The sequence below is a fragment of the Lycorma delicatula genome, chromosome 11 (genome assembly GCF_047948215.1).
Source record: "Lycorma delicatula isolate Av1 chromosome 11, ASM4794821v1, whole genome shotgun sequence".
Classification (NCBI taxonomy): domain Eukaryota; kingdom Metazoa; phylum Arthropoda; class Insecta; order Hemiptera; family Fulgoridae; genus Lycorma; species Lycorma delicatula.
The window spans coordinates 76238967-76252718 of record NC_134465.1 but is presented as its reverse complement, the minus strand read 5'-3'; the positions used below and the strand labels follow the sequence as shown (position 1 = coordinate 76252718).

The window sequence follows — 13752 nt, the reverse complement described above, 5'->3', positions numbered from 1 at the left end:
CTATCTGTTTTTACTTTGGGGGCATTTTTGGGGCCATCCCCTCATTACCATTTCTAGAGCACAGATTAACAATAGTGGTGAGAGCCTTGATGAAGTCCTGTTTTGATCTCAAAGGGTTCTGAGAGTTTTACTTTCAACTTATGTTTGTTAGGGTCAGTTTTATCATATTAATTAATATGATATTTAGTCTGAGGTGACTTAGAATTTTTAGAAGGGATTCTCTATGGATGCAGTCATAAGTTTTCTTGAAATCTACAAATGTTATCACCATGTCTATTTCTTTTCTTGTTGTAATCCATTATTATTAGCTTGAGACTCATGATCTGGTCTGGACAACCCCAAGGTCTGAAAGTATGTGGTATTCTACTAGTTCTTTCCCGAGTTGTGAACCGATCATGTTGAGGATGATTCTTGAAAGAATATTGTATCTAGGAGTGAGATTCCCTGTAATTGCTAGGGTCTGTTTTGTTCCCATTTTTGTATAGCGGATGGATAAGGGCTGTCGTCCAATGTTCTGGTTCTTTGTTAATTCAGTTACTGATAAGTTGTTGGTGAAGGGCAATCTTCCTGTATATTTCCAGATTTCTACAAAAGTCTGATCTTTTCCAGCTTGTAATTCATCTCACCCAGTGCGTGGTAGACTTCTTTTATTGTGGGATAGTTGATGTTTTCTGATTGTGTTCTTATTGGGGTATGGTCTTGAAGTTTAGGAGTTGTCTAGGAAGGATTTGTGTGTTGTCTTTATTGTTACAAACCAGTTTACCATTTTCATTCTTTATTATTATTGTTGGGGGTTTGCATTGTTGGAGCTGATTTTTGAAGGTTTTGTAGTAGACTCTTGACTGTTTTTTTTATTGAATTCTATCGATTTCATTGTGTCTTTATGATGTTGCCTTTTTATTCTGCTTAGGATTTGGGTGGTTTCTTTTCTTTGTTTTACTAGATTCTGAAAGAATGTTTAATATTTTTGGGATTGGTGAAATAACCATGGTTGATATCTTTTCTCCACTGTTTTGTGACATTTGCTGTTCCACCGTTCACTGTTTTGTGACATTTGGTGTTTTTTACAGGATTTTTATCGGGGCAAGTTCTTTTGTGATTTGTTTAAGGTTGTTGACTAGATCTTAGAGTTATCTGTGATTATTTTTTCGGTTGCTTTTTGGTAATTTTCATTCTTGATTGGTTGGGTAGGGTCCATTTTTCTTTTAATTTTTTGGGCTTGGTTGCTTTCTTTGGGGAGTAAATTTAATTTTAATTTTGACTACATAGTCTGAGCCTGTCAACTCCCTGGAGGCCTTTAGGACTTTTTTGTTCTCTTAGTGATGGTATTTGTCTATGAAGACATGGTCTAGTTGCTGTTATCTTTTGTGAATTAAATATATATGTATATATATTATCTTTTTGAAAACTATTATATTTTTTACAGATTTTTTTTTTTTTTTTTTTTTTTTTTTTTTTTACCCATGATCAAAAATAATATTATTTGTTGAATCATTTGTGGTTAGTAATTGCCATTTTGTGAATATATTTTTTTGAAAAGAATATTGAATTTGATAAATGTTGAAAAACTGATTTAACTTCCTTCAAGATGAAAAAAGTAGTAAATAAATATTTTATTCCATAATCTTTTTTCCATCTTAGCCATTATGGACTATGTTTTCTATGTTGAGTACTACTTACCTTTCTTAGCTTCAACTGGTACTCAATTAGTACCAGTACAATAAGTTTTGACAATGGATTGGTTCCAAAACATGTCAACAAGTGGAAAAAGACTGAAGCTAAGAAAGGTAAGGAGTACTAAACATAGAAACTATAGTGATCTTAGGAGAAAAAATAATAGTAATTATTATTTTAATAATGGACTACTTTATTTTAAATAATTTTCTTTTCTGTTTGCTTTTCTCCTAGATCTCCTTCATCATTTTCCAGTGTTTTTCTGTTCTTTATTCTGTCCAGTTATATTTTTGTTTTTGTTTTTCTTGGAAACATGTATTGTTTTGTAATTTCTTTCTCAGTGGTGAATATTCCTTCATGTCTTGTTTTATTTTCAATTCTTCCACATCTCTTTGTTTCTCTGATCTAATTGTTATTTGTTTCCAAATTTTCAAAGTATATAAATAGCCTGTTTGCCAGCTTGTTAGGGTTATCGATAACCCTGGAAGCTGAATCTTATTTTTCTGACTACATCTGATAATTTCTCTACGTTCAGGTACAGTTTATTATTATGTCTAATTTTATAGTTTTCTCTGTTTTTCAGAGGCTCTAAAAACTTTCTGAGTATTCTTTGTTTTTTGTTTGTAGTTTATCGATTAAATATTTCTTGTTAAATGTAAGCCATTCAGCTGAAATATTACACTTGAATAAATAACCATACAGTAGTGTTTTAGTTTAGCTTTCATTAATCAATAGGCTGGCCGGCCTCCGTGGTGTGAGTGGTAGCATCTTGGCCTTTCATCTAAAGGTTCCGGGTTTGAATCCCAGTCAGGCATGGCATTTTCACACGCTACAAAAATTGTCATTCATCTCATCCTCTGAAGAAATACCTAACATTGGCCCCGGAGGTTAAAAAAAAAAAAAACAATAGGCAAGTAACATTTTATTGATTATTGACCTGATGACTTCCTTTTTAGAGATGTTGAGACTTCAATTATCTGCTCTATGCATTTGAATTTAGGTTTTTTTAATTTTCCCATGTGATATTAGTTTTTTGGGTGGCTGATGTAATGTTCTTCATGAAATGTTTACTCTCAAAAGTGATGTGCAGTCCATGACCTTTTAAGTTATATATTTTTAAATAGAAAATCTGAAAGAATATAATATGAAATAAAAAACAAACATCAACAATCTCTTACCATGCAAGTCCCTCTAATGGAAGTTCTTGTAATTAAAAAAATTACATTATTTTTTTAATCCATCACCTAGTATTTGCTTCAAAGCCTGATATAATTTTAATATTAAGGAGTTTACACGTAAAAATTCATGAAACTTTGTTTGAAAACATAGCGTTTTCAGCTAATTACATTCCAGAGGGCCTTAGCTCATCCCAGTTACCATATTTTTGTCACTTTTATACATTTTTTATTATTTTTATCAAGCCACAGTAAACATATTTCAGAAAACTTTAGTTCATACACCTAGAACTTTTGTTTACTTCTTTTACTTTCCTGCCTATTGTGATAGCAGATCTAGTGCTATAAAAGAAAAAGTGTGGTAATCAGCCCAATTTTGGCATATGCGGTTTTCACAAGATCTTTACGTTTTGACACCTAAGGAATTCAAAAAAATTGGATGGAAATTTTTCAGGTGTTTGTGTGTGTGTGTGTGTGTGTGTGTTTGGTATTAGGTGTCACACCCTAAATCATCTTATATTTCTAGAACTACTTGACCGATTTTGACCAAACTTGGTCAGATTACTTCTATATGTGAGTCATTGATGTCATTAAATTTTCAATGTAAAAGATCAAGGGGGTGAGGCTGTAGAGCAAGGTCACCATCAGCATCTCAGGATTTCACCTAATTAAAGTCTTATTTTTCTTAGACACATTTGTTAACAATTAGAAAATAATATTTCCAAAAAAATTTTTACAAAATCGCACACACCCCAAAAAATGCACCAAATAAACTAGTGACTAAGTGGGTAGAGTGTGTCATTAGTACCTCTCACAACAAGGAGTACTAATGTAGCATTGATGTACAGCTGCTGAAGTCGTCTTTCTTTCTTTTTCTGTTTAGCCTCTGGCACCACCTGTGTTGTAACGTCACAGATGAGCGGTAGAATTAAATAAATGAATAGTATTTAGAGAATAAAAAATTAATTAAAATGACTGCTAGTATCGCCACATCCATCCAAATGAAATATGGTGTGCGCGTACGCTTTAGTTAGAATCATTGAATCAAGTAAAAAAATATTATATTTAAATAAAATTATATATATTTCAATTTAGATGTGTGTGTCAGTCATTTTTTAGAAAAAAGCCATGTGGTGGGAAATTCCTACAACAGTGTTGTCAGCTTTTTTTTTATCTTTCTTGAGATGCAAGTATATTAAATTTATCTTTTTTGTAACTGCCTTTCTAATGTGCAACATTTTTTGTCGGTCCATCCATAATTTAAAGAAGAATAAAATTTAAAAGATTTTAAGGGAATTAAATTAATAAAAAAAATTTCTAAGAAGAAACCAAAACAAAAAAGAAATTTTTAATGTCCACAAATAAATTGTTGCAATTCCTGTTTATTCTAAACATTTTTCATCATAAAGTTAATCATCTGGTATCAATAATTCGTTTTCCTATGCTTGTAAATCACAAAATTTAGTAATTTGATAACTGTTTTCTTATTATGCTATGCCTTTATAATGCTGTTTTTAACTTTTTTCTTAACCACATGCTTTCAATATTTTGAACTGAGATTTGCCCTGACAATTCTTTTATTTCACAATACAATCAGCGACTGAAAAATGTTACTTACTTTGCTTATTATTAATTTTTTTATAATTTTCTTTACTATCAAACAATCTCTATGAACACATAAATCAAATATAATGCATAATTAAGAATTATTCCATATAATTTTTAATAAAAATATTTAATTATATCTTTTTTACTGCCTTTTAGCAAATTTTTTATAAATGAGTACATTTTTGTTTGTGCTCTTATATAGGAGATGTATGTTCAAAATTCAGACATCGTACTTATCCAAACTTTTTATTTGTAATCCAATTATACATGGACTCTATCACCTTTGAAATAGTTCTCTGGGGAAGCCATGCAAAGCTTAAAATGGTTTTCCCACTCTTCATAGCAGTGTTGGAACTCAGAAACCGGAATATCCTTCGCATGGTTGGTTTAATTTTTTTAATGTTTTCTACTGTTCCAAAATGGTGTCCTTTGAGGTGTTTTTTTAAAGTCTGGAACAAGAAAAAGTCGCAGAGAGTCATGTCAGATGGTTGAGGAACTACAGGAATGATTTTTTTTGACAAATACTCATTAACTGAGATTGCAGTGTGACAAGATGCATTGTCATGATGCAGCATCCAGTTGTCTTTGATGGCTGGTCTCATGCGGGTAACTCCATTCTGTAGTCTTTGAAGAATTTCTCTGTAAACATATTGATTTATAGTTTGTCCTGTAGGCAAAAAGTCCTTATGGACAGTGTCATTACTGTCGAAGAAACTAATTGGCATGATTTTGATTTTTTATTTGTTCATTTTTGCTTTTCTGGGATGTGGTGAGTTTGAAGTGTGTCACTCCTTGCCCTGGCATTTTGTTTCTGGATTATACTCAAATATCCAAGATTCATCACCGGTAAGAACATTTTTTAGAAAATCAGGATCAGTTTTTATTCACCCTAGAAGATAGCAGCATACTTCCATCGTGTTGTTTTTCTTTTCAACAATGAGGTTTTTTGGGACCAAATTTGCATAAATTTTTTTCATGTCCTGTTTGCTTGTCAAAATCTGATGGACTGTGGTGTGGTTCAAATTCACTTGTTCTGCAATCATTCTGACAGTTAGTTGCTGGTCGTACTGTATCAAGTCTGATTTGCTCAAGATTGTCATTACTTTTTGACCCGCATTACTTTTTTTCACCCGCAACTGATTCCCATCTGAAAATGCTTTAAACCACCTAAAAACTTGGGCTCATGACAGAGTGTCATCTCCATATGCTCTTTTAAATTTAAAAAAAGTTTCAGTAGCATTCTCACAGAGTTTAACACAAAACTTGATTTGTAATGCAAAACTAAAACTTGTTTCACAAAAAGTTTGTTAATGTCTCACATGGCAACAATAGACTAAAAATATTAATACTAAAATAAATCAGCTGTTCATATAACCATATGTTTACTAGTAACTTTACAGTGTTGCCACTTTGACTGCCAAAAAAAAAACTAGTCTCATTACTTTATTTACAGACCCTGTAAGTAATTCATACTGAACTCTGAGGAATTAGTGGCCTTTCTTTTAATTAGCTTTGCAGTAAAACCATTCATATGAAAAATAAATTATATTTTATGTAATGGGTAGTTAGAAAATATTATTCAGTAGAAAAAACTGTTACTTGCACGCTTCTAATAGTGATAAATGTCACGCCATGTTATCGATAAATGTGGCTGTGGTGGTATTATCATATTTAGAAAGTTATGTGTAAGAGTTGACTCGGTTCTTTTTATTCACATTATTTGTGCTTTTCACTAGTGCTTATTTATGTACTTTACTGCATATTCCAAAATACCTTTTAGAATATTTACTTTGTATTTTAGTTTTAAAAAACCCCTTTTTGTCTTAATAAATTGACATTTTTTGGTTCCATTTACTTACTCTTACATACATTTGTTGTTTATTTATTCTCTTTTGCAGTTCATTTGAAATATTTTGGATGTAGTTTTTTGTGTAACTTAACTAATTTTTTTTTGTAAAGTGTGACAATATTGTGAAAATTAATAAAAAAGGACTGTTAGCAGCAACCAGAAATATTAGCACTTTTTTTTTTGTCTTCAGTCATTTGACTGGTTTGATGCAGCTCTCCAAGATTCCCTATCTAGTGCTAGTCGTTTCATTTCAGTATACCCTCTACATCCTACATCCCCAACAATTTGTTTTACATACTCCAAACGTGGCCTGCCTACACAATTTTTCCCTTCTACCTGTCCTTCCAATATTAAAGCGACTATTCCAGGATGCCTTAGTATGTGGCCTATAAGTCTGTCTCTTCTTTTAACTATATTTTTCCAAATGCTTCTTTCTTCATCTATTTGCCGCAATACCTCTTCATTTGTCACTTTATCCACCCATCTGATTTTTAACATTCTCCTATAGCACCACATTTCAAAAGCTTCTAATCTTTTCTTCTCAGATACTCCGATTGTCCAAGTTTCACTTCCATATAAAGCGACACTCCAAACATACACTTTCAAAAATCTTTTCCTGAGATTTAAATTAATTTTTGATGTAAACAAATTATATTTCTTACTGAAGGCTCGTTTCGCTTGTGCTATTCGGCATTTTATATCGCTCCTGCTTCGTCCATCTTTAGTAATTCTACTTCCCAAATAACAAAATTCTTCTACCTCCATTATCTTTTCTCCTCCTATTTTCAGATTCAGCGGTCCATCTTTGTTATTTCTACTACATTTCATTACTTTTGTTTTGTTTTTGTTTATTTTCTTGCGTAGGACTTCATCTATGCCATTCATTGTTTCTTCTAAATCCATTTTACTCTCGGCTAAAATTACTATATCATCAGCAAATCGTAGCATCTTCATCTTTTCACCTTGTACTGTTACTCCGAATCTAAATTGTTCTTTAACATCATTAACTGCTAGTTCCATGTAAAGATTAAAAAGTAACGGAGATAGGGAACATCCTTGTCGGACTCCCTTTCTTATTAGGGCTTCTTTCTTATGTTCTTCAATTGTTATTGTTGCTGTTTGGTTCCTGTACATGTTAGCAATTGTTCTTCTATCTCTGTATTTGAACCCTAATTTTTTTAAAATGCTGAACATTTTATTCCAATCTACGTTATCGATAGCCTTTTCTAGGTCTATAAACGCCAAGTATGTTGGTTTGTTTTTCTTTAATCTTCCTTCTACTATTAATCTGAGGCCTAAAATTGCTTCCCTTGTCCCTATACTTTTCCTGAAACCAAATTGGTCTTCTCCTAACACTTCTTCCACTCTCCTCTCAATTCTTCTGTATAAAATTCTAGTTAAGATTTTTGATGCATGACTAGTTAAACTAATTGTTCTATATTCTTCACATTTATCTGCCCCTGCTTTCTTTGGTATCATAACTATAACACTTTTTTTGAAGTCTGACGGAAATTCCCCTTTTTCATAAATATTACACACCAGTTTGTATAATCTATCAATCGCTTCCTCACCTGCACTGCGCAGTAATTCTATAGGTATTCCGTCTATTCCAGGAGCCTTTCTGCCATTAAATCTTTTAATGCTCTCTTAAATTCAGATCTCAGTATTGTTTCTCCCATTTCATCCTCCTCAACTTCCTCTTCTTCCTCTATAAAACCATTTTCTAATTCATTTCCTCCGTATAACTCTTCAATATATTCCACCCATCTGTCGACTTTACCTTTCGTATTATATATTGGTGTACCATCTTTGTTTAACACATTATTAGATTTTAATTTATGTACCCCAAAGTTTTCCTTAACTTTCCTGTATGCTCCGTCTATTTTACCAATGTTCATTTCTCTTTCCACTTCTGAACACTTTTCTTTAATCCACTCTTCTTTCGCCAGTTTGCACTTCCTATTTATAGCATTTCTTAATTGCCGATAGTTCCTTTTACTTTCTTCATCATTAGCATTCTTATATTTTCTACGTTCATCCATCAGCTGCAATATATCGTCTGAAACCCAAGGTTTTCTACCAGTTCTCTTTATTCTGCCTAAGTTTGCTTCTGCTGATTTAAGAATTTCCTTTTTAACATTCTCCCATTCTTCTTCTACATTTTCTACCTTATCTTTTTTACTCAGACCTCTTGCGATGTCCTCCTCAAAAATCTTCTTTACCTCCTCTTCCTCAAGCTTCTCTAAATTCCACCGATTCATCCGACAACTTTTCTTCAGGTTTTTAAACCCCAGTCTACATTTCATTATCACCAAATTATGGTCGCTATCAATGTCTGCTCCAGGGTAAGTTTTGCAGTCAACGAGTTGATTTCTAAATCTTTGCTTAACCATGATATAATCTATCTGATACCTTGCAGTATCGCCTGGCTTTTTCCAAGTGTATATTCTTCTATTATGATTTTTAAATTGGGTGTTGGCAATTACTAAATTATACTTCGTGCAAAACTCTATAAGTCGGTCCCCTCTTTCATTCCTTCTGCCCAGCCCGTATTCACCCACTATATTTCCTTCCTTGCCTTTTCCAATGCTTGCATTCCAGTCTCCAACTATTATTAAATTTTCATCTCCTTTTACGTGTTTAATTGCTTCATCAATCTCTTCGTATACACACTCTACCTCATCATCATCATGGGCGCTTGTAGGCATATAAACGTTAACAATCGTTGTCGGTTTAGGTTTTGATTTTATCCTTATTACAATGATTCTATCGCTATGCATTTTGAAATACTCCACTCTCCTCCCTATCTTCTTGTTCATCACGAAACCTACTCCTGCCTGCCCATTATTTGACGCTGAGTTAATTACTCTAAAATCACCTGACCAAAAGTCACCTTCCTCTTCCCACCTAACCTCACTAATTCCTAGTATATCCACATTCACCCTATCCATTTCCCTTTTTAAATTTTCTAGCCTTCCAACCTTTTTTAAGCTTCTAACATTCCACGCTCCGACTCGTAGAATGTTATTTTTTAATTTTCTGGTGACCCCTTCCTAAGTAGTCCCCACCCGGAGATCCGAACGGGGGACTATTTTACCTCCGGAATATTTTACCAAGGAAGGCGCCTCCATTATTGCTATGTGAAAATGCAGAGAGCCACATTTTCTTGGAAAAAAAGCAGCTGTAGTTTTCCATTGCTTTCAGCTGCGCAGTACTCAGAGGACTGAGTGATGTTGATACGGCCGTTTAAGTCATTGTGACTCACGCCCCTAACAACTACTGAAAGAGCTGCTGCCCTCTTTCAGGAATCATTCCTTAGTCTGGCTCTCAACAGATACCTCTCCGATATGGTTGCACCTTCGGTCCAGCTACTCTGTATCCCTGAGCACTCAAGCCCCCTCACCAACGGCAAGGTCTCATGATTCATAGAGGAGGATATTAGCACTATAATTCTGTTTGTATCTTCTAATCACATTTTATTATTTCTCCTCTCCTCCTTTTTACATAATTTCATAGCTACATTATATTTTCATACAAAAAAAACCTTATATCACCTTAATTGTATGTAAAAACTAGTAACATTATTAAAGTTTCTGTTAAATATAGTTCTAACACAATTTTGTTGTTACAATTTCTTTTAAAGGTGAAGAGATATAAAAGTTTTTTCCCAAGAAAAAACTTGTGTGGGAGCTACCATCGCATATTTTAATTGCATTAAATGAATAAAAAAATATATAAATAACATAAAGGCACTGTGCTACCTATAATAAAAGTAAATAAAATAATACTCATACTTATTATTTACAATAAGAATTAACATCCAGCCTATGCCAATAAACCCTGTTACCATTAGAATTGAATAACAATATAATAAGTTTCGAGTATTTTAACGCTCCAACATAAATTTCATTTATTTTATTTGTTCAAATGTTTATTGATAAAGAATATGTTTGTAGAATATATCTGTATAGAGAAGACACATCATGTCAGCTTAAGCAAATGAACATTCAACATTATTTTTTCCTAAAAGCCAACGCTTAATACTAAATATAAATTTTGTATAAGTAAAGTTCTTTATTTCATCAGGTTCTTTATTTCATAATATCTCTTTATTTGGTCTCGGTGGTATAAAGTTCCCGATGTAAAGATCATAGGTTGTATACTCGCCAACAGTAATTTCATTGTTTTTGTCCTCTTTTGATAAAAAATATTTTTAAGACTAAAAATACAGGTATCTTAAGAGCGGTAGTAAGTCCCATTGTTGAAAAATCTGTAACGAATACACAAGATGAGGTTTCTTAGTGGTTGTCCTGATTATATACTTTTTTCCCACGATCAAGGGGTGCATCACACTGTGGTAAGCACCACCCCGTATTTTTATGCCATATTGCAATCTGCTTTCGATTAAAGCGTAGTACAGAGATTTCATTACAGGATCAGGGCAACTATTGCAGAGTTGGTGAAGAAAGAGTATCAAAAGATTCAAACAATGTTATTAATAAATATAATATATATTATTTTAAAATGATGCAATATTTCAAATTTTTTGATCTATTAAATATTATCTGAAAATAGAATCTTTTGTGTTCTTTTTTTAAAATTCTTGCACAAACCTAAAAAATTACTTGCTTTAGATTGTACCATTGCCTAATACGGTTAATAAAATCTATTTCTACATATATATTACCTAAATCTATATTTAATATTCTTTAAATACTTATATTTGTTCCATAAAGATATATGAGATTTACTTTTATCAGAACTGCTATTTTTATATTTGTTTTTTCTGCCGGTTGCATAATATTTTGAATAAAATTCTGTAAGATTTAAGTTATTTGATAGAGTAATATAAATTTAATTATGTTTTTCAGGTCATGGAGCTGCAGATGAAGTTTTGAAATTAACTGTTGTTACTGCCAAAGTAAATGATATTCGTCATCCGTGTAGAGTAAATAATGGGAACTGTAGCCACATTTGTCTTTTAGATAAAAAGAATAAGGTATCTTTGAAATTTTTAATCGTATAAATTATTTCATTTAATACAAGCTGAACTACTCAGTTTTTGTCTAGTTGTCAGATCATATTTATTTTTAAGGGAGTCCTCAGATGGAATTCCCAAAAAAAAATCTTTAATGATAATCGTAACAAGTTGTATTTGCTCTTACTTTTGTCGTCCTGAAATCTTTTATTGAAATATCTAAAACAAATAAATCACTTAAAAAAAAATGATGGATGAACGCTTACTTAAAATTTCAATAAAGTTTCTGTGAAAATATCAATAATTCTATTAGTTTAATTTTCATCTTGGGACATTTTCAGTAAAATGTATTCCCGGTTGTAAAAATAAAAACAATACTTTTACCGGTTTTGGAATCCTTATTTTTCTTAAAAATGGAAAATATTTTTGTGGGGAAGTTTACAAAACTTTCCCGCTGAAATAGTAAAAACTTTCCCAGAGTAAAAACCTTTTTGTTACTGAAATCCATCCCGAGCTTAAAAATAAAAATGTTACGACAGAGAAGCAGATTTATTTATTTAATAAAATATATATATTCTGGGCAAGTGAACTTCAGAAATTTGTTTATGATCAGAGAGGGGGCAGACCACTGATAAATATAAATAGTTAAAAAACAATCATTTCAAACATGAAAGTTGCTCTTATTTTATTAAAACCTTTTTCAACAATTTTTAAGTAATTTTCTAAGGTTTTCTCATAAAATATATTTTAAAAGCTTATTGTTGTAAAAGTTATTTAAATTTAAAAAGCAATTAAAAATTAAATTTTTTGTTGTCAGTCTGTTTTTAAAATTATAAATGTTAACTGTATTCATAAGAATAATTTTATAAATATATTAGAATTGTTATGTTGTTTTACTTTTTTTTAGACGTGTGCTTGTCCAAATGGCATGTTGTTAAAAAGAGGTGGATTACAGTGTATAGAAATACCGCATTGTGAGATAACAGAATTTCAGTGTCACCTTAGTTCTGTAAGCGGTATTGCAAAACATTGTATACCTCTTACAAGTCAGTGCGATGGTATTAAAGATTGTTTGCATGGTGAAGATGAAAAAAATTGTGAAAAAAGAACACCGGCTTGTCCACGTGGTAAAATATCTTGTCATGATGGTTCACAATGTATCGATTTAAAAAAGAAATGCGATTCAGTTGTTGATTGTCCTGATCATTCTGATGAGTTGAACTGTTTTGGACCTAAATGTGATGAAGGTAACTTTAATCATTTTTATCAAACATAATTTACTTGTTTATTTTTCTTTTATTTATATTATTTAATTGCAGTGAAATGTGTCTAAAGCAGAAACCGTGGGGAAATCTAAACATTTCCACTTAAATTCCCCGCCTTAAGCCTGTTTTTAATCTAACAAACCAATTTCCAGTGTTGAGACTCAATTTAGCCAATTTTTTCCTAATATTATTATCTTTTATGATTGCAAAGGATCACTTTAGTCAGTCCCTTATCCAAGTCTCTTCAATGAGACTGTTTGGGTCGTGTAGTCTTCCTAGTACTTTTTCATACGTTCCAATCTTTGTGCCCTTTGTAGTGTTGAAAATGTTCATGTTGTGAGTATGAAGTGAGTGTTTTTGTTCTTGATTTCTTGTTTTATTTTATCATGTCTGTGTTGTCTTCTGGTGTAAGACCGACTTCCTTCAGATCTCTTATTTCTCCGATGCATCTGCATCCTGTCTCTGTATTTTTCGAGTCGAGATTGTACTATGCTAGTCATTTCAGAAAACTTGAATGTTTTTCGAGTCAAGATTGTACTGTGCTAGCCATTTCAGAAGTCTTGAATCTTGAACCTTCATGATTTGTCCTTTGTTGGGCACGATCCACCGCTGCCTTTCTTTCTGGTACTTCTTATTGATGCAGGTTCTTCCAATTATTTTGTTTTCTGGAGTGTGTCTGTTTGTTCATTCAGGTAGAAGAATGCTTCTGCTGCGTAAGTGGATTCTGGTTTTATTAACTGTATTGTAGTGTTTTATTTTTGCATTTTTATAAAGGCATTTGTTATTGTAAGCTTACTGTGTTAATTTTTGTGATTTAGCTAGTTTGTTTCTTCTTATTTGGATCGAGGTTTTTTCATTTGGGTTGTTTGTTATTATTTTTCTGAGTTATTTAAATCGGGTTACTATTTTAATTTTATTACCATTTGTGCTTACTTCTTTTAATAGTGTTGGTGTTTGGGGCGGCATAATTTCTGTATTTTCTAATAATATTCTTAGGCCAGTTTTATTTGCAATGTTTTGAAGTTGTAATATCTGTGATTTAGCTTCGTCGATGTTGCTTTGCTAGTGGTTACAAGTCGTCAGCAAAAGCAAGACAGTTTGTTTTGATTTTTAGCCTATTTTTACTTTTGGGAGGCAATTTTTTCCCCTACATTACCTTGTGTCACGAAATCCCTTTTAATTATTAATTTCCTAAAGAACTAG

At 32.0% G+C, this 13752-nt stretch overlaps 1 protein-coding gene and 1 long non-coding RNA gene across 4 annotated transcripts in view; one reads left to right on the top strand and one right to left on the bottom strand.

The window, feature by feature from the left end:
• yl (Putative vitellogenin receptor yl) overlaps positions 1 to 13752 on the top strand; it is a 144566-nt gene that overhangs the window by 74316 nt on the left and 56498 nt on the right. For all 3 annotated transcript variants that reach the window (XM_075378230.1, XM_075378231.1, XM_075378232.1), the window contains exons 18-19: positions 11178 to 11305; positions 12192 to 12531. In XM_075378230.1, the coding sequence (XP_075234345.1) occupies positions 11178 to 11305; positions 12192 to 12531 (468 nt within the window). The remainder of the gene's footprint in view (positions 1 to 11177; positions 11306 to 12191; positions 12532 to 13752) is intronic.
• Positions 2694 to 13752, bottom strand: part of LOC142332058 (uncharacterized) — a 100439-nt gene continuing 89380 nt past the window's right edge. The window contains exon 7 of the long non-coding RNA XR_012758139.1: positions 2694 to 2803. This is a non-coding gene — a long non-coding RNA (uncharacterized LOC142332058). The remainder of the gene's footprint in view (positions 2804 to 13752) is intronic.